Below are 20664 nucleotides of genomic sequence, written 5' to 3'. Positions count from 1 at the left end.
TCAGTGAAATTGGGCGATAATTTGTAGGGTCAGTTGAATCTTATCCAGGTTTAGGGATAGGAATAACCAACGCATTTTTCCAAGTGATAGGAAATTTACCAGAAACCCAAATTCTGTTAAAAATTTCAAGAAGCAAGTCAAGAGATTGGGGCGGTAGATGTTTAAGAAACTGGTAGTAAATTTCGTCCGGGCCTGCAGCACTGTCTTTTGCAGTTTTAATTGAATAAATTAAGTCGTCAATAGAGAAAAGGGAATTATAGTCTTCGTCATTTTCTTGAAGTAAAATTAATATGTTCTTTCTCAGCTTTAAATTTGTGTTGTTAAAATTCATTTGAATAATTGTTTGAAGAAGAGTTCTTTTCAAATGTTTTAGCCAAAGTTTCTGCAATTTCCGTTTTTGTTTTGGCATATTGGCCATCACCAGTTTTTAAGTGAACAATTGGACTCTTTTTATACTTACCACTTATTTCTCGTACTGCATCCCAGACTTTCTTAATAGGAGTATTTGAATTAATATTTGAAACATATGATTGCCAGGATTTGCGTTTAGACAAACAAATTGATCTTCTGGCTTTAGCTCTAAATATTCTATAATTTTCAAGGTTTTCTGTTGTAGGGCGATGTTCAAACTTTTTTAGTGAAGCTTTACGTATGCGAACAGCTTTTTTACATTCGTCGTTAAACCATGGCTTTTTGATATGGTTACTATTATTTTTTGTTAATGGAACAACTTTGCAGGCAATAGTATGTAATGCAGAAGAAAACGTTTCAGCTTTATCAGCAGAAGTGAAATTAAATTCAATTTTTTGTTAGATCAATGGAACAGAGCCTAGAAAATGTTTCCCAATCTGCTTTCTTAAATTTAAAAACTTGACGTCTTTCATCTGGTATAGAGTCATTTGATGTAAGTAACAATGGAAAATGATCACTGCCGTACTAGTCATCTAACACTTTCCAATCGAAGTCCAAGAATATAGCAGAGTGGACAATCGAGAGATCGATGCAAGAAAACGTACCTGTAATGGATGTAAATATGTAGGTGACCGACTGTTTAATAAACAAAGCTGAAAGTTATCTATCAATTTTTCAGTTATATTACCCTTATTATTTGTAGATGTACTGCCCCACATAGGATTATGAGCATTAAAGTCGCCTAAGAGAAGGAAAGGTGATGGTAATTGTCAAACAATACTCTCAAGTTCATCACTTGTTACCGTTTTATTTGAAGAAAGGTATAGAGAACAAATTGTTAGAGGTCGATGTAAGGTCACCTGCACAGCTGTGGCTTGTAATCTTGTATTAAGTTTTAGTTCTTTTTGTGGAACGCAATTTGCGATAGCAATGCTTGTACCATCTGATGTTCTGGCGTTACTAGTGCATATATAGTTATATAGTGTAAAACCTTTTATAGAGATATTATCTTTAGGAGATAACATGGTCTCCTGAAGACATAACACATTTGGAGATAATTTTAATAAAAGTAGAAGTAGATCATTTTAATTTGACTTTAGACCACGGCAATTCCATTGTAGGATAGAATGACTTCTATTATCCATTTTAAAGAATATTTATATCATTTAGGAAACTTTATTGGACTTCTGCTATTCGGAGTTGCAGGAGGGGAGAGGTAAAGATCCTCATCCTCCATCAATTGGGTGTCGAGAAGTGGATCGAACCGATTTTCTGTGTCGATCGGGTTCCGCATTGCTTTTTTCAACCGATCTGTGATGACAATTCGCTCTTTAGGCGATTGTTTTTTAATAACTTTCTCAGAAGATGCTATTTGAATGCTTGCGGTTTGCTTCTTTGGAGAAGACTTTAATGGTGACTGAGTCTGCACAGAGATAGACTGCTTACTTTGTCAATCTGTATGCTTTGAAGGTAATGGTAACTTAATTTGGGGGCATTGACATAAGTTGACCTGTACTGCAGAGTCAACCATCTTAACAGACTTTGTAACTGCAGCTGAATACGACAGTTGTTTTGGTCCTTGTGATTCAACAAGCTTTCGTGCATCTTGAAAGGAAATATTTTGCGTATACTTCTGATGTAGAATTTCATTTTCCTTTAACCACAAGGGGCATGACCGGGAAGTGGCGTAATGCTCTTCTCCACAGTTGGCACATTTAACAGGGACGTTACAAGTCTCATTTTTGTCATGGTTTGAACTGCATCTGCGGCAAATAGTCTGCCTTGCACAATTTGATTCATGATGACCAAATTTGAAGCATTTGTAACATTGCATTAGGTTTGGAATGTAAACCACAACGCGAACTTTAAGGTAACCTACTCGATGATGGAAGAATGGGTGTAGAGTAACTATAAGGCTATTCGTTGGCACTTTATTACCATTTCTTGTAGAATAAATGCGCTTGATATTTGAAACCTGCTGCAATTTTAACTCTTCAGCAATATCATTTTCTGCCATTCCAGCAAGGTCAGCACATTTGATAACGCCCTTGTTGGAGTTCAGAGATTGGTGAGGCGTGGCAGTTGAATCGATATTGAAGAAAGTTGTGCATTTCAAAATATTTTCTGCTTGTTGCTTTCGCTCTACCTCTATTAAGAGTCCACAATTGCGGAGTTTCTTGACAGATTTAGGCGTACCAATTAAAGCTGAAAGTTGTTTTTCTATAATGAAAGGGCTAAGTTCAGTTATTGATTTTGAGCTATTTGATTTAATTATCAGAAAACGGGGAAAACTTCCATCAACTGAATCGTTACAAATTGAATCTTCTTGGGATTTTCGTTTTTTGGTTTAGTAATCCATGATAAATATATGAAAAATTCGTCTCCCGGGTTCCCCAGCCACCTCGGACTCCAACATGGGGATGTGCGATGGAGACGGATATCCAGTATCCGCACAACAAGGCTACCAGAGAGATATACTCGTATAGATTGTAAATAATTACAATTTACACAATAATCCCATTAGCCACCGCCTTCTTGGATATGTTATACTGTATTTATAATGCAAATGTGAAAGATTGTTGTAATATAACGGCACCCTTAATTACAGTTTTAGTAGGAATTGAAAGGTATACTAGAATCACAAGTAGGAATCAAAATATGTGCTTTGAATCGTATTCATTTCGGGACCGTGTAAGTTCAATGAAATCTGCAATTGATTTAGAAATATATATCCACCAGCCGATTGACCAAAAAGCCAGGCTCACTTGGCCACCCGTCTACCCTAAATCAGAGGCTGTTGTGAAGTATACAAATCTGGAAACAAAGTGGTGTAGCTATTTATGTCCGTGATTCTTTACACGCTATTGAAAGGAAAGATCTGCAAGTGCAAGGTGTAGAAGCACTCTGGACTGAAATACATATATGTCAACGTAAATTAATTGTTGGGGGTATATATCGACCTCCGAATTCAAATAATACACAATGGTTAAAAATGGAATGCTTGCTTGATCAGGCACTTAATCAACACGTTGATAATATCTTAGTAGCTGGTGACTTTAATATTAACGTACTTGCCAACCCTTCAAACAAAATGACAAGACTTATACATTCTTTAAATTGCGAACAACTAATAAACTCTCCTACGCATTACACAGAAAGTTCTAATTCACTTATTGATCTTATGTCCATTAAAAAATCTCATCATGTTCTCACGTCTTTTGTTGCTGACCCATTTCTCTCTGACCTAGTAAGGTTTCACTGTCCAATAGTGTCAGTACTTAATTTTACCAAACCACAACAAAACTGTTTTCGTCGTAAAATTTGGATCTACGATAAAGGTGAGTATCAAAAATATAACGAAAAACTTAGTTCAATTGATTGGTCATTCATTGACAACGATCAAGACCCAGATAATATTGCAGATTGTATAGCCCAAAACATTCTTAACTCAGCATCTGAAAGCATCCCAAACAGAATAGTAACTATCCGGCCAAATGACGTACCTTGGATAAATAATGATGTCAAAAAACAAATAAGAAAACGTAGGAAACTTCATCAAAGAGCTAAATTACTTAATAATGAAAATGCCTGGGCTAACTTTCGAAAAATTAGGAATGAAACCACAATATCATGGTAAAGAAACTTCTTTTACTATTTCATGATATACTAAAAACAAAATATGTTAAATTATATTGGATTCCAAGTCATGTAGGAATACGAGGAAATGAAAAAGTAGATGCTTTAGCTAAACAATCATTAAATTTTCAAAAGATTGACTTATTGTTACCTGCTTGTGATTTTAGACCGGCTATAAATAAACTCGTATCATCTGAATGGAAAGCAAATTGGGACAATGTCGTTTTTAATAAACTTCACGATATAAATCCATCTCTTGATGTGTCACCATCTCTATCTCTGTCAAACCGCCGTGATCAAACAGTTCTTCTTCGATGCCGAATTGGACACACTAAAAGTACCCATTCTTATCTCCTTACAAATGGCAATTCCCCTTTCTGTGTAGGTTGTAATGAAAATTTTACTGTCAAGCATTTTCTTCTTGAATGTTATGATTTTTCACAGGCCCGTAATAGATTTTATTCTGTAAATTCACTCAAAGAACTTTTTAAAACAATTCCATCCAAAAACATAATTGATTATTTGAAAGAGATAAACTTGTATTCTAGGATCTAATTGGTTCATTTCTGTTGTCATTTACAAAGTTTTACATAACATTTTAAGCCTATTATAGCATTCGCCACGATATGGCCAGTTATGTGTTGACGTGCCGTAAAAATCCAAACAAACAAACATTATTTAAAAAAAAAGCTAGAGCTAAGGTATTAAAATCATAAAATTTTTAAAAGCATAAAATATCTTGTAGTAGGTGTCTACTAAAGTTGTTCAAATAAAAGCCCTGGGGTAAAAATTGGCCCCGTCCCATGGCGTCATTTATTTTCCTTTTTTGTACATTGTAAAAACTTAAAAAATCCTCTTTAAGAAAAGACAAGAATAAAGATAAAAAAAGTAGAGGGCACCCAGAAGGCACCAAACCAAAACCTGGAGTGGGCATAAGGGCGGTGAAAGGAGAGGGACATGTAAAACCAAAATAGCTATAGCTTAGATAATAAGCATGAATCATCCTCTAGTGGAATAAGCATGAATCATCCTCTTATGGGTATCTACCAAAATTGTTCAAATTAAAGCCCTTGGGTAATAGTTGGTCCCGCCCCAGGGGCCAAATTGATTTTCCTTATTTGTATATAGTAAAAACTTTAAAAAATCTTCTTTTAAGCTTAGATATGAAGCATGAAACATCTTCTAGTGGGTGTTCAAATAAAAGCCCTGGGGTAAAAATGGGTTTTCCCTTTATGTATATAGTAAACTAAAAAGCAAGAGCTGAGATATTAAGCATGATGTGTGTCTACCAAGTTTGTTCAAAAAATGGCCCTAATGTTAAAATTGGCCCTGTCCCGGGGGTCATTGCTTTTCCTTATATGTGTATAGTGAAAACTTACATAATATTCTTATAAAAAATCCAAAGAGCTAAGCATGAAATATCTTCTAGTGAGTGTCTACCAAGTTTGTTCAATTAAAAGCCCTGGGCTCTGAGGGGGGGGGGGTGTTCATTGTTTTTCCCTATATGTATATGTATTTGTGTTCAAATAAAAGCCCTTGATTTTAAATTGGCCTTGGCCAAAGGGTCTATATACAGGTAAGTGATTTTAGGGTCATCATGACACTCTTGTTTTTAAAAATGGGGACTGATATAATGAATTTTATATTTGTGTGACAATAATCTGAGGTATTTCTTTTCGAAACAGTTGGGTGGCCTTGATAAGGGCCGTTTGATTTTGCTAATGCCATTTACTTGCACTCACTAGGAGTGTGAGTGCCCCTGCATGTCGGGCAGTACTCCATCTTGCCCACTTCTTGCTTTGGCTAAGATTGAGGCGAAACTCCGGCTTATCTAGGTCGGTTGACCAGTCTTCCAAATGATGATTATAACATCATCTCAAACTGTTTAGAGAGACCGGACCTCCCGCTCCGGAGTCAACTTCATTCTCCTCTTCTCTCAATCGACTGTCTTCTATATATCTCCTCCCTCCGTATTTTGTCCATCTCCTGCAGCTTAAGTACCGCCCTGCATTTCCTGCTGTAGAGGGTAGTTGCCTTATCCATTTATCTCTCCAGTGATGACCTGGTGTTGTGTTTAATGCACTTGTTCAGTAAGTAAATGATAAAAAAAATCTGGCCTGTTTATACTTTTTCTACCAGATTGACGTACATGCTATAATTCTAATATCTTAACTGACAATTTTAATAACTCATCAACCGATCAAATTAATATGGTTACTTTTAAAACAATTGTCAGTAATGTTGTGCAGTTGTTTTTACTTTTTCTTTTCTCTTTTTATCAAAAAATAATTATATAAAATACTGTTGTTGTTTTTTTTGTTTTTTTAATACATCAAATATTGTTTATCAACATAAAAAATAGTGTTTAATAAACTTAGGATATTGCACATTTTCGCTATAATATTTTATTTTCATTTACTTATGATTTTTGGCAGCCCTGTTTTTGTCGTTTGATTTATTAGTAGACACACATGTACGTACTTTGATTTTGGTTCTAAATATAAAGGTGTTAATGAGTCGAGACAAAATACCATTATGAGGTTGTGTTAAAAATCTTCCATAATTGTGTTTTATAGTATGAAAAAGACGTATATGAAGGTTAGTGCCAAGTTGTGCAAGCTTTGTATGAGCTTTTTATGAGCGGTGCAAGAAATGGTAGGTAGTTTAGATTAAACCCCGGTCAGTATTTTTTTCAGTACATATCACATAAAACGTTCATACATGTCTATAACAACATACCTGTCCTTTTGCTAATGAAATGCAGCATTACAAAATAAATTTTATTCTTATTTCTTGTGTATATTGACAATTGCCCATCACGGTGTATATCCTGTAACGCAGGCTTGTGAAATTATATAGAAAACTAAAACACAGTAAGTAAATCGTTCCATTTAATATGAAGTATATCAAATAAAAAATATAAGCCAGAAAAAAGTATATTTTAACTCTTATTATTAAATAACTACAGGAAAGAATTTGAATTTCTGTTATAAAATTTTCATCTGTATTTATTTGCACAAAAATTCAATTGATTGTTTATATTTTTGTAATCATTGTAGAATTAATTGTTATATACGAGTAAAATACTGAAATTAAGCAACTAAGGTGTAATAGTATTTTTTTTTCCTGTACAAAAACTCGTTTGATTGTTTATTATTTTTTTGAAAATTTTGTCGAAATAAATTTTTTATAGTATAATACTGTAAGGAAGCATTCATTGTATATGTGGTCATCAGTGCTTTGTCCACAAAATCAGCGTTACCTTAATGATTAAATACGTATATAAAACATTTTCAGTTCATATAAACATGTAGACAATACACTTATTCAAGTTCAATTCAATATCTATAGAAAAAATCTCCGTCCGTCTGTCCTTTCGACCAACATTTTTGTCCGAAGCTTATCTCAAAAAGTCTTTGACATGTCAACATCAAACTTCGTAGGTGGATAGATCTTATTGAGGAGGAGTGCAGCACACAAGAATGATAACCTACCCCGCATTGTTTTCAGTTATTGGCCTTTGTTATTTTCAGCCATCAGTATTCACATAGGTTTCAAATCTGTAATCACTTAAGTCATCAGTTTTCATTACAAAAAACCTCTTTTAATTGAATTATTCTGCACATTCTTCCAATGAGCAAACACATTTGCGGGGGATGGGCATGCTAAAATGGCTCGTGTGTATATTAAAAAAACCCACCAAAACCAAAGATTTAGTTTATAGTTTTAAATAAATGCTTTATGTAAGCCACTCACTTTACAGTTTCTGTAACTTTATCTATGACTTCCAGTAGTTCTCGTACTTATCACGTTCCGATAAAAGCTTTTGTCTAAGGTAAAGTATTTTGGCTTGAAAAGACCCACATTTATTACATTTTAATTGAGTTAATGAATAATATGGAATATTACCAAAGCCTAGTTCACACAGATCGTACCCAAGGCATCTTATTACTTTCGGTTCTTCAGTGATACTTGACAGAAGTATACCACATCCGAATTTTTCTAGGTGAAGAAATAAAGGTTTTACACTCAAACATGGATTATGAAACGAAAACGAATGTACATACGTCTTGCCATTATTTTGATAGATCTGTGAGCAGTTGTTTGGCGAAGTGACAAACACAAAAAAGTTATTTTCCCCGGGATGGAACATTCCATTTAGGGTTTCCACAGCGTGTTGTTTTAATACTTCATATTGTTCGTTGTCGAAGTTTTTCTTCAATTCTGTTATCTCATTCTTGCGTACAACAGGTTGGTATAAATAACCTCAAAGCATCAACCATGGATTTGATACCGAAATATTCGGCACATTCATATACCTCTAAAACTTTATCCTTTGGAGGATGAGAACCAGTCCGTAAATAGTTGAGAACATGCACGAATATATCTCCGTCAAAGTCGATGACGAAACGACATTGTTTATCACGTGGAATCATTTCTAGATTTTCAAACATCTTAGACAACCTCGTTGGAGATTCTTTCATCAAGGTAAAATAATGTGTCGTGAGCAGCTTTCCACCAACATTTAATTCTATAACCTGTAAAAATGAATTTAAGGATGCATTTATAATACACGACGTTCAAAACGAAGACGATAGTCACTTGCAAAACATACAAAGATCTACCCAAATCTATTCAGTACTTAGTCTAGCTAACTAGGTAAAAATAGTTATGTTAATAATGTCTTCATATAATTGAAATTTTGTTAATAAGTGAAATATATTTTTCTTTCATGGTTTCATAATTTATTTATTGAAATGTTAAAAAATCGATACATATTTATATACATGTATATATAATCAATAATGAATTATTCTGATACAAAATAGGTTTCAACTGCTAATAAATAACGATAAGTATTTAATGAATTCGTACCTGTTCTTGATCCATTTCCACAAATTTAATATGAATAAATCACTAAAAATGGATTAAAATAATAAAACTTCTTTTTCATCAACAGCTTTATTAATTCGTAAGTAATACGTTCATATTTTTTTTTAATTTTCCCCTTACGAAATTTTCCAACTTAAATAATATAAAATATGTACACGCATTGTGTGCAAACATTTTAACCAAACACAAAATCAATATGTTAACAAAAGTTTAACGATACGTTAAAAATAGTGTTTGTTCGTAATTAAAGCGGTAATTTGAACCTTGTTTACTAATACCAATGTACCGAATTGGTATGGTCGCTGATTTCAGCCATTTCTTATGTCGTGACTACGCGAAATAGCGAAAGACTGAGGAAAATATATAGATAGATATATATTAATATATATCCAAAATGTAGTTTCAAACAGTACGGAAAAAATACCAGGAAAAAAAAGAATGAAGCGATGCTTTTTAGATCGACTCTTTTTTGGGGGGGGGAAATAGAGGTATTGTTATACCCTGGCGGCGTTGCCGTTGCCGTTCGCAAACTTGTACCGTGATCATAACATTTTAAGTTCTTTTATACTTTTATATAGATTTCAAAATCATTTTCAACTTCTATTTATCAGTTCATTGGTAAACAAACTGACATATTTTTCATCTTGTATATTCTTTGAGGCAGGGATGTACAGGGGAATACTAGCACATGGTAAAAGTAAAAAAAAAATAAACAACGTAAACAGGGGCATTACAATTAAAGGCCCATTATACATGTACTTCAGAAATATATTTATTTTTATTTCTCAAAAAATTTTATTTGGCCTGAAACTTTAGTTGGGCCAATTACCGGAACCATCATATTCTTCTGTTTCATTTTGGCAATTAATACAGTGAAAATTGTTATAGTAATTTTGTATGGAAGTCAAAATACTACTTTGTTTACATTTTGGTATGTTAATAACTCATTATTTCACATGTAGCGCTACTCTCTTCAGGTATTAAGTATCTAACATGCTCTTAAACAATTATTTAAACGTTATAAAGGTTATGTTTTCCCTGTTTAACGAAGAAGAAAAATATTCCTTTCTGAGGCATAATGTGCCTTTAATTACAATCAGTATTTAAAAAGTTATCATTATAGTAGACATTCATCTTGTTAACATTTATTCAAATTTATTATCGTGAAGATTGTCAATTGCCGAATAATTAATCACACCTCATGTACTACTGCGTAAAGTGATATTGATCATGCAAAAAAAGATATAGTTAATTTTCAATTGGATGAGTATATTAAAGTTTGTGTAAAAGCGCACCTGTTGTTTCGCAAAGTGCAACTTTTCGGACAAGGTATATCGACGATGTGATCCAAAAGTTGCTTTACGCACATAGCACTAGCATATTTTTTTTTCGTGGTAAATCGTATCAATCTTTGAAGACTACTTTTGCAGTGCGTGAAAACGATCTAAACCATTCATTCTTTGCAGGCCGTTTCGGAAGATGCACCACGTCGGTCAGTGTAAATAGCCCTCAGCAATCCAACTACCGATAATCCATTAATAGTAAGTTATACTTTTAAGATCAAAGTTGAAATTCCTGCAAACGTTATGCATGAATAAAATACGATTTTTATTCATTATTTATAACTATATTTGTCTATCAAGTGTATAAAACAATATATTTGCTGAAATATTAGTGAAAGAATATTTCAACAATAAAAAAACTGTATGAAGGAAATATGCCTGTTTTTTTTTGCTTTAAAGGCAATTTGGCCCCATGCAGAAAACCCTTTAAAGAGGGTTTAAGACTAGCAGAGACTTTCCCCATTTTAAACAGATTTTCAAAACCTCACCTTTTAAATCATGAGAATAACAAAAATTTTTAAATTTTTTTTAACGGGAAATTAAAATATGAAAAGAAAACTTAGAATTCCTTTTTAAAAAAACCCTTTTTCAAACATATCCGCTTAAAAATACAAAAATTTTATGAATTCGGGTTAAAAAACCTGCCCCTACCTATAGCCCTTTTAAAAACAAAAAAACCCGGGAAAATTTAAAAAATGTAGTAAATTTGTGAATTTAGAGTTTTCTTTAATAAAAATTTTCAGGGGAAAAAGAAAAACATAAGAAATGGGGAAAAAGAAACCAAATTTAAAAAAAAATTTAATTTATATTAATATACTGTCTTTTCGTATGTCAGAATATATATTTAACAAAGAAAACATAGCCTTATGGGCAATATGCAAGTTTACGGACTAGTTGGTCAGACTGTGGAAAGTATATGTTCTATCAAACAAACTATAAAAAATACAGTTACAAATTAAAATTAGTCAAAATAGGACAGTTCGAGAAATGGTGTAATGTAGATAGAAACATATAAGACAGAGTTCATAGTTCATTTTGTAGTAAAGTAAATGTAATATGATGCAAAAACAAGTTACACAATAAATGAATTTGTCATTTCTCTCCTAAAAGTTGAAATCAATGAAAAGTTCTAAACATGTTAATTCTAATTTAACATATGAAGGATTTACAGCTTAACTTAAAGCAATAAAAATGAGATTCTAAAGAAATATAACTCAAGTTATTAGTTTCTTTCTGCAATGTTGTAATCTTCTTGTCCGAAGAAATACTCCACAGATTATCAAGAATATGACACATAACGTGACGAGAAACCGATATGTTCGGAAATGTTTCGTTATTTTAAAAGAATTTAAAGTTATTTGTTTCATTTAACGTTAACCTGCATGTAACAGAAACACGTTTCCCCTTAGACCGTGTATTTAGTTGTTCTTGGGCAGCTGTCATTCGTAAGACGGATTTTTGATTTTGTGATCAGTTTTGTGGATAAAGTGTTTTGTTTTCTCTCATTAAACATTACAACTACATGCTCTTTGTCAGAAAATGTGAATTCTTTAGCGTTCTTACATATTAAGGACAGAATTTTGTTTGTGATTTGATATGAAATGTAAAGTATCAATACGATAAATGTATTAGTTTTTCACTGAAATTTTGTCTTTAGATTTATTAGTATTAGAAAGATAAAAGGGACATACATGAATTACATTGTATGTACTAAATACTGGATGTACCTTAAATATTTATATAATAAAAGAGTTCACGAGTCCGAGATAATTAATGAATCTAACGATTTTCATACCATTATGAGGTGTGATTGTAATCGTCCATAATTGTGTTCTATAGTACATTGTTCCTAACAAAAGACGTATATGAAGGTTACTGTTCAAGTTTTGCAAGCTTTTTTTATAAGCGTCACTCAAACAAGAAACAATTCAGTGCATTCAGCCAAAAAAAAAAAAAAAAACATTTATACAATAACATATTAAGTGTATTTTATTTCATGAAATATTAATTTTCGACAGCAGCGTTACAAAGTGTAAGCCTTATTGCTTGTGTTTGTTATTGAATATTGCATATCACGGTGTATAATGCAGGATAGCGCCGAATTGTGCAAAAAATGGAAAAAGTACAATACAATAAGTAAATTGATGTATATAATATATGTGCAATCAAATTTAAAAATATGCCTGGGAAAAACACATTTTATTTTAAATCTCATTATATATAATTGCAGGAAAGAATTTCCATTTCTATCATAAAATTTTCATCGATATTTATTTTGTAAAAAACTCATTTTTTATAATTTTTAAAAACTTGTCGAATTAATTATATATTACTAAACGGAGCAGCTAAAATGTAATTTTACACGAGGTTTCCGTGTCAAAGTGCTTCGAGTAATCCTAAGAACGTGCCTTGGTTAAATACGTATATAAGCCGTTTTCAGTTCACATATAACACATTTTTCAATTCATATATATGTACACATACCCATATCAAAGTCAAATATACTCTTTTGCAATGAAAAAATAATCTACCTATTCATGACCAGTTCTTAATACTGTAATCCTAGAAATGTTCGCGGATACAATATTTCGCGTTTTTCACAACGTCGGCATTTTCGCAGATACAAACTTTCGCGGATTTGTAGTAGCCGCGAATTCCGCGAATATTAAGTCGCTACGGCCTACAGAGGCTACGTTTTTGATACATGTACCTCGCCTGTTGGGAACTTTTAATTCTGCCTTTATTTTTTTTGTGACAATAACTTTTCATCTATTGACTAGTCGAACACAGAGAGGTTTTCCGTTTACACTTTTATCTTATTTCCTAAACTTTTCACCATGTGATTAAGTAAGATATAGTCAGACCCGTTAGCTTTTATTCTCATTTGAATCATAACTGTCTTCATCTTCAAAATGTCGATAAGTTTTTTTTACACAGTATGGGACTGACTTTGGGGTTTTTTAAAACTGTAACAGTGTTAAAATGTACACTTTGGAATAATGGGGAATTTCCCAAACCCTATTTTCAACAATGCCAAGGGATCGCATAATTTCCGGTTCGTCAGCGATATTTGACATATAGAAATAAAAATGATAGTCATAAAAGGGTAGACCTAAAGAATGTACAATCCATTGCACAGATTTACGCGATAACGAATGCTGCACAAACTTCTTGCCATCTCTTTCAGTGATCATTCCGCATTTATTTGTCCAAGAGGTGACATACATAAAGAACTTATCTTCCTCAGGATGGAACTTTTTATTTAGTTCTGCTACTGCGTGTTGTTTTAATATTTCATATTTTTCTTTGTCAAAGGTTTTTTTCAATTCTGTTATCTCATTCTTGCGTACAACAGGTTGGTAAAACCTCAAAGCATCAACCATGGATTTGATACCGAAATATTCGGCACATTCATATACCTCTAAAACTTTATCCTTTGGCGGATGAGAACCAGTCCGTAGATAGTTGAGAACATGTACGAAAATACCTCCGTCAAAGTCGATGACGATACGACATTGTGTATCACGTGGAATCATTTCTGGATTTTCAAACATCCTAGACAACCTCGTTGGACATTCTTTCATCAAGGTAGAATATTGTGTTGTGAGCAGCTTTCCTCCGACATTCAATTCTATTACCTGTTAAATAAAAAAAACATTTAAGGATGCACAATGCCGAAGTTCGAAACGAAAACGTCTCTTGCAAAACTTAAAAAAAGTTTACCCGAATATCTCCAATACTAGCTTACTACGTTAAAGTAGTCATGTCTTCATATAATTTACATTTTGTTAATAAGTGGATTATATTTTTTGTTCTTTCATAGTGTCATAATTAACGTATTGAAATGTTGTTTATAGTCAATAAATAATTATGTGAAGGATCAATTAATTATTCTGCTTTAAAATATGTTTGAGCTAATCACGAATAAAAGTAAATATTTGATTAAATCGTACCTGGTTTTGATCCATTTCCACAAATTTAAGATGAATAGAACATAAGAAATGGATTAAAATTATAAAACTACTCTTTCATCGACAGCGTTATTTGCTCGTAAGCTGCACGTTCATAATTGTTTAAATTTACCCCTTAAGAAATTTTCAAACTTAAATAATACAAGCAAATTCGTTGAATTTATATCCCCCGCCGAGTACTGGTTATTATTAACACAACAACTGAAGACATAAGGCTTTATTTATATATTAATAATGGCATAAACTAATATTCTTTGAACTTGAAGCCTTGTACCTTCAAACAAGAAGAATTTTTAAGTTTTCACTATATACATATAAGGAAAATCTATTACCTCCTGGAGTGGGGCATATTTTGACCCCAGGGCTAAAATTTGAACAATTTTGGTAGAGGACCTATAGGTAATATCATATACCAAATATCAAAGCTCTAGGCCTTGTACTTTCAGACAAGATTTTTTAATTTTGCATTTTTGAAACTCCTTTTCTGGCCCTGTGACCTACTTATGCAATAGACCGGAACCATTTGGTCAACTTTGGCAGGGGACCACCCCAGGATCATTCCTGTAAAGTTTGGTTGCTGTGTGCAGTCATTTGTTTCTGAGGAGATGTTGTTTAAAGAAATTGCTGACGACGCACGACGACGGACGGTAGGGGATCACAATAGCTCACCTAGATGTAAAAACATCTTAATCTCCAGACTTCATTGCCATTTTCAAGGCATCAAGGGATCTCACATTTTCAAATATTTTTAAATGTTATTGTAACAAATTTTAATTCTTCTTTAATAAAAACTAGAAATGTGTCCATAGGACACGGGTTGCCACCACCGCGCCACTGTTTCTGTCAATCTTATGACTCTAGGTCAAATATTTTTTGAAAACTAAAAATCTTTTTACTAAGTAAAGGGCAAGAACTTTACAAATACTAAATAAATCCCCAAGCAAACCCAAGTTGAAAATTGCAAATTTATACTACTGTAATTCAAGGGCAATAACTCTAACAAAACTGAAAAAAATCCACATGCAAAAGTCCCAGGTTCATAGCTTCACAGTGAGGTGAATCATTATTCCTGTAATTTAGTGATGTTGATCATTATTCCTGTTAAGTTGGTCGATTCTAACTCAAGCACTCAAGGATCAAATAACAACCATAATGAAACAGTTTTTACTAAGTCAAGGGAAATAACTCTTCAATACTGGATAAAGCCACAAGCGAAACCCCAGGAACAAACTAAATATGCTGAGCAACTTTCCAATAAGGTTTAATGACTCTATGTCAAATCCTTTTTGAGTTACAATTGTGACACATGTTGAAAATTGCAAACATTTTCTAAGTCAAGGGCAATAACTCTAAAAATACTAAATAAATCCAGACGAAAATACCAAGGTGCACAACTACACATGCTGATCAACATTCCTGTAAAGTATCCTGACTCTAGGTCAAATACTTTTTGAGTTACATGCGACACAAGTTGAAAATTGCAAAATTTTACTAAGTCAAGGGCAATAACTCTAAAAATACTAAAAATATCCAGACGAAAATACCCAGGTGCACAACTACACATACTGATCAACATTCCTGTAAAGTTTCATGACTCTAGGTCAAATACTTTTTGAGTTACATGCGACTCAAGTTGAAAATGACAAAATTTTACTAAGTCAAGGGCAATAACTCTAAAAATACTAAAAATATCCAGACGAAAATACCCAGGTGCACAACTACACATACTGATCAACATTCCTGTAAAGTTTCATGACTCTAGGTCAAATACTTTTTTGAGTTACATGCGACACAAGTTGAAAATGACAAAATTTTACTAAGTCAAGGGCAATAACTCTAAAAAATACTAAAAATATCCAGACGAAAATACCCAGGTGCACAACTTCACATACTGATCAACATTCCTGTAAAGTTTCATGACTCTAGGTCAAATACTTTTTGAGTTACATGCGACACAAGTTGAAAATTACAAAATTTTACTAAGTCAAGGGCAATAACTCTAAAAATACTAAAAAATATCCAGACGAAATACCCAGGTGCACAACTTCACATGCTGATCAACATTCCCATAAAGTTTCGTTGAATTCCAGCCATTAGTTGCAGAGAACTACTCCGGAAACGAAATTCTAAGTCAAGGGCAATAACTCTAAAATACTAAAAATATCCAGACGAAAATACCCAGGTGCACAACTTCACATGCTGATCAACATTCCCATAAAGTTTCGTTGAATTCCAGCCATTAGTTGCAGAGAACTACTCCGGAAACGAAATTCGGACGGACGGATGGACGGACGGACGGACGGAAGGACGGACGGACAACGCCAAAACTATATCCCCCTCCCGATTCCATCGGCGGGGGATAATAAAATATGTACATGCATGGTGTGCAAACATTTTAACCAAACACAAAATCAATATGTTATCAAAGAACCTCCAAATCAGTTTAATGATACGTTAAATATAGTGTGTGTGCGAAATAAAAACGGTAAGTTTAACCTTGTTTACAAATACCAATGTACCGAATTGGTATGGTGGCTGATTTCAGCCATTTCGTTTTTGTCGTGGTTAAAGGAGCAACTACGCGAAAGAGCGACAGAATGAGGAAAAATAAGATAGATTTATATTTATCCAAAATGTAGTGTCAAGCAGTACGGAAAAAGTACCAGGAAAAGACAGAAAACGAAGCGATACTTTTTAGCTCGACTTTTTTTTGAATAAGTAGAGGATTTATTATTGTCTTGCCGTCTGCAAACTTGTACATTGATTTTAACATTTGAAGTTCTTTTTTATTTTTATATAGATTTCAAAATCATTTTGAACTTCTATTTATCAGTTCATTCAATTTGGTAAACAAGCTGACAGATTTTTTTCACCGTGTATATTCGTTGAGGTAGAAATGTGCAGGGGAATACTAGCACATGATAAGAGTAAAAAAAAATAAACACCGTACGCAGAGGCATTACATTTTAATACAACCAGTATTTGAAAAGTTATCATTATAGTAGACAGTCTATCACGTATCACGACATAGCTATCGCGTGGCCACGACTTAGTAACTCGTGGCCACGACATAGTATTTCGTGGCCACGACTTAGTTCTCTCGTGGCCACGACTTAGTAGCTCGTGACCATTATATAGTATATCGTGGCCACCACTTAGCTATCTCGTGGCCACGACTTAGTAGCTAGTGACCACGACATAGTATCTCCTGGCCACGACTTCATAACTCGTGGCCACGACATAGTATCTCATGGCCACAACATAGCTATCTCGTGGCCATGACATAGTATCTCGTGGCCACGACTTAGCTATCTCGTGGCCACGACACAGTATCTCTTGGCCACGAGATAAATAAAAATTCACACACCTTTGTGCCACCGTAGTAAAGTGATATTTATTATGCAAAAAATATCGTTAACGTTCATTTTCGATTGGATGAGTATATTAAAGTTTGCGGAAAAGTGCACCTGTTGCTTTCCGGACAAGGTATATTGACGATGTGATCCAAAAGTTTCTTTACGCACATAGTACTAGCAACGCACATAATACTAGCATAACAAAATTTCATGGTAAATCGTAACAATCTTTAAAGACTACTTTTGCAGTGCGTGAAAACGATCTAAACGATTCGGTCTTTACGGGCCGCTTCGGAAGTGTAAGTAGCTCTAAGCAATCTAACTACCAACATTCCATTTAATGTTAGTTATATTTTTAAAATAAATTTCTGATAAAGGTATGCATGAGTTAACATTTATATCTAGTTTGTTAATATAGATATATACAGAAGCTTTATTCGTGTTGATATATATGACGTTTATTAGGTTGCAAACAATAAATAAGGGTATTAAAACATGTTTGCTTGTCTTTAAATTGTATAAAACTATATATCTGGTGACAAATTAGTGTTTGGATGAATTTGAAAAGAATATTTCAACAATAAACAACCTATAAGGAAATATGCCTGTTTATTGCTTGAAGAGCAAATGGCGCATGCAATAAATCTTTGAAAGACGGTTAAAACTAGCAGAGACATTCTATGTTACAGATGTTTGAAGACTCGATCGTTTAATCATGAAAATAACACAATTGTATTGTTAATTTAAATCATTTGAAAAAGAGATTTTATACGTCCGAAAGAATTTCGCCGTATGTTGTTATGCATGTTCGTATGTTAACATATTTCTTGTCCGGTCTGTATTTTAAGAACCGGAGGGAAACTGAAACTACTTAGCAGAAATGTTAACCATAATGAGACGATGTGCACAGCGAAGGTTTGACCTTTCTGATGTCAACGTCACACAGTCATTTTGATTCAATATCAAAATTGAGTGTCTGTTCTGTATCTTTTGAACCGATAGAAAGAAATTATCTTTTTTATATTGAGACGGTGTGCAGAACGCAAGTTAGTTCGGACTTCCTAAGATCAAAGTTGGTCTCCCCCCGGGGAATCATTGATTTATATAAACTTGTATAGGAGTTTTCGTGTCAGGTCTTAATTTTTGAACCGTTGGATGGAAATGGAAACTACTTAGTTAACCTTAATGAGTCAATGAGCATAGCGCAGGTTTGACCTGTCATACGTCAAGGTCACACTTAATCATTTTGTATCAATATCAAAATTGTGTGTCCGCTCTGTATCGTTTGAACCGATGGAAAGAAAAGCAAACTATTTGGCAGAAATACTACTTAAAAAAGACGGTGTACAGAACACAAGTTTGTACTTCCTAAGATCAAAATTGGCCCCACCCCGGGGATTAATTGATTTATATAGACGTGTATAGCAATTTTCATGTCCAGTCCGTATCGTTTGAACCGATGGAAAGAAAATAAAAATACTACGCAGATATGTTAACCACAATGAAAATATAATGCAAAGCGCACTTAGTAATTTTTTGTATCAATTTCAAAATTTGTGTCCGCTCTGTTTCTTTTAAACCGATTGTAGGAAATTAAATCTGTTTGGCAGAAATATTCATATTACTGAGATAAGCAGAACGCAGTTTTGGACTCCCTCAGGTCAAGGTCACACTGACTCATTCCGAACCCTTATATAAGTGTGCATATTACAACAGGAGATTACAATGTATGCATTTATTAATATGTTTCCTTCCAATATACATGTATATGTATTTACCTCCCTTTTTTCTAAATTTTTACTTAATAATCTTTTTTTAATCACACTTCATATTTTTGTATTTTTTCTTGTTAAGATTAGAATAATTGAGGAGCTATTATATGTTTATATGATTAAATTATTTTGAAATAAGACAATCTTATTAATTGAAACTGGTGTTACTTTAGATATGTAAATTTAGTAAATAACAATAAGTTTTGTGCTTTTGAATTTCTGATAGGCCTATAGTATTATTTATATGTTTCCTTGATTTTTTATCATTTAAAAAACAACAATGTTAAAAAAAACATTATTGTTGTTTTCAGTCAGTACACATACTCCGTGACAATTGCATTAAGATAAATAATCAATTTTCATAAATCTGTGCTTCAAACTTAGCTCTTTTAAGGACACAACTTGTGACATGGTTAAGGTCTGTGCTCCACAGCAAAAGTTGTGCCATATATAATTGTCACTGAGTATTCATGTGCCTAGAGCATAACTCTTTGGCATAATTATATGAAAATAGATCTGATTGTTGATAATGGAAATAAAACATGTTTTGGACAAATGTTTTAAATGTGTAATCTTTCGGTTCATTTTTATTTATTTTTTGATTACTTATGCGGTGCTCTTGTAAACCCTTCAAACACATCCACATAAAATACAGTCACCACAATTAATAAACAACTGTTAAATACCTATCCTACCTATAGTCGTTTATATCTATTATTATATCCATATCTAAAATGTAGTGAGGTAACGGAGTGGCGTTTTCATTTAAACGAAAAAGCAAACATAAGTCCAAAAACAAAAGTCATCAACAGATTTTGATAGTAGTCTATTTATCTTTTGGTATGTCAAAATATACATTACATTACAATGAAATAATATTTTTACAAAAATAACAAAAATGTTTTGCACAGAGATTTGTTACATCATCATCAAATTACTCTCCAAGATAGTATCAAAAACAATAAACAAGAGGGCCATGATGGCCCTTATATCGCTCACTTATTGCGGCTCTGAATTAATGTTAATGACTTATAACAACAAATTCAAAAGTGATTTAGAATTAAATTCACTTAAAGGAATCCTTCATTGAGTTCCTTGTTGAACAATATACCCAACACACAAAATATTAACAACCATGACAAGAATTTAAACAACTAGGATCAAAGAACTTATCCAATAACGTCATAATTTAAGGAGGAACCATTTTTCTTATCACTAAAAGTGTAAGAATTTACTAGGATCAGTTAGCTCCCCCAGACATTTAATTTTTGAGGTTTTAAAT

The 20664-nt window shown here is 33.1% G+C and overlaps 2 protein-coding genes across 2 annotated transcripts; both read right to left on the bottom strand.

Annotated features, from left to right (window-relative positions):
• Nucleotides 1-6813: 6813 nt before the first annotated feature.
• Nucleotides 6814-9573, bottom strand: LOC132720723 (BTB/POZ domain-containing protein KCTD7-like). The gene is made up of 2 exons (XM_060704907.1): nt 8923-9573; nt 6814-8585 (listed from the first exon to the last, which is right to left on the bottom strand). The coding sequence occupies exons 1-2, from the start codon at nt 8935-8937 to the stop codon at nt 8280-8282; spliced, it is 321 nt and encodes a 106-aa protein (XP_060560890.1). The 5' UTR covers nt 8938-9573; the 3' UTR covers nt 6814-8279.
• Nucleotides 9574-13243: 3670 nt separating this feature from the next.
• Nucleotides 13244-14883, bottom strand: LOC132720722 (potassium voltage-gated channel protein Shaw-like). Its single transcript, XM_060704906.1, has 2 exons — nt 14237-14883; nt 13244-13921 (listed from the first exon to the last, which is right to left on the bottom strand). Exons 1-2 carry the CDS (start codon nt 14249-14251, stop codon nt 13244-13246), a joined length of 693 nt encoding a protein of 230 aa, XP_060560889.1. The 5' UTR covers nt 14252-14883.
• Nucleotides 14884-20664: the final 5781 nt, after the last annotated feature.

This window comes from Ruditapes philippinarum, unplaced genomic scaffold (assembly GCF_026571515.1).
Source record: "Ruditapes philippinarum isolate M1 unplaced genomic scaffold, ASM2657151v2 ctg3896_1_1_1_1, whole genome shotgun sequence".
Classification (NCBI taxonomy): domain Eukaryota; kingdom Metazoa; phylum Mollusca; class Bivalvia; order Venerida; family Veneridae; genus Ruditapes; species Ruditapes philippinarum.
Note: the sequence above shows the minus strand (reverse complement) of the source record. Positions and strands in the feature narration are given on the sequence as shown.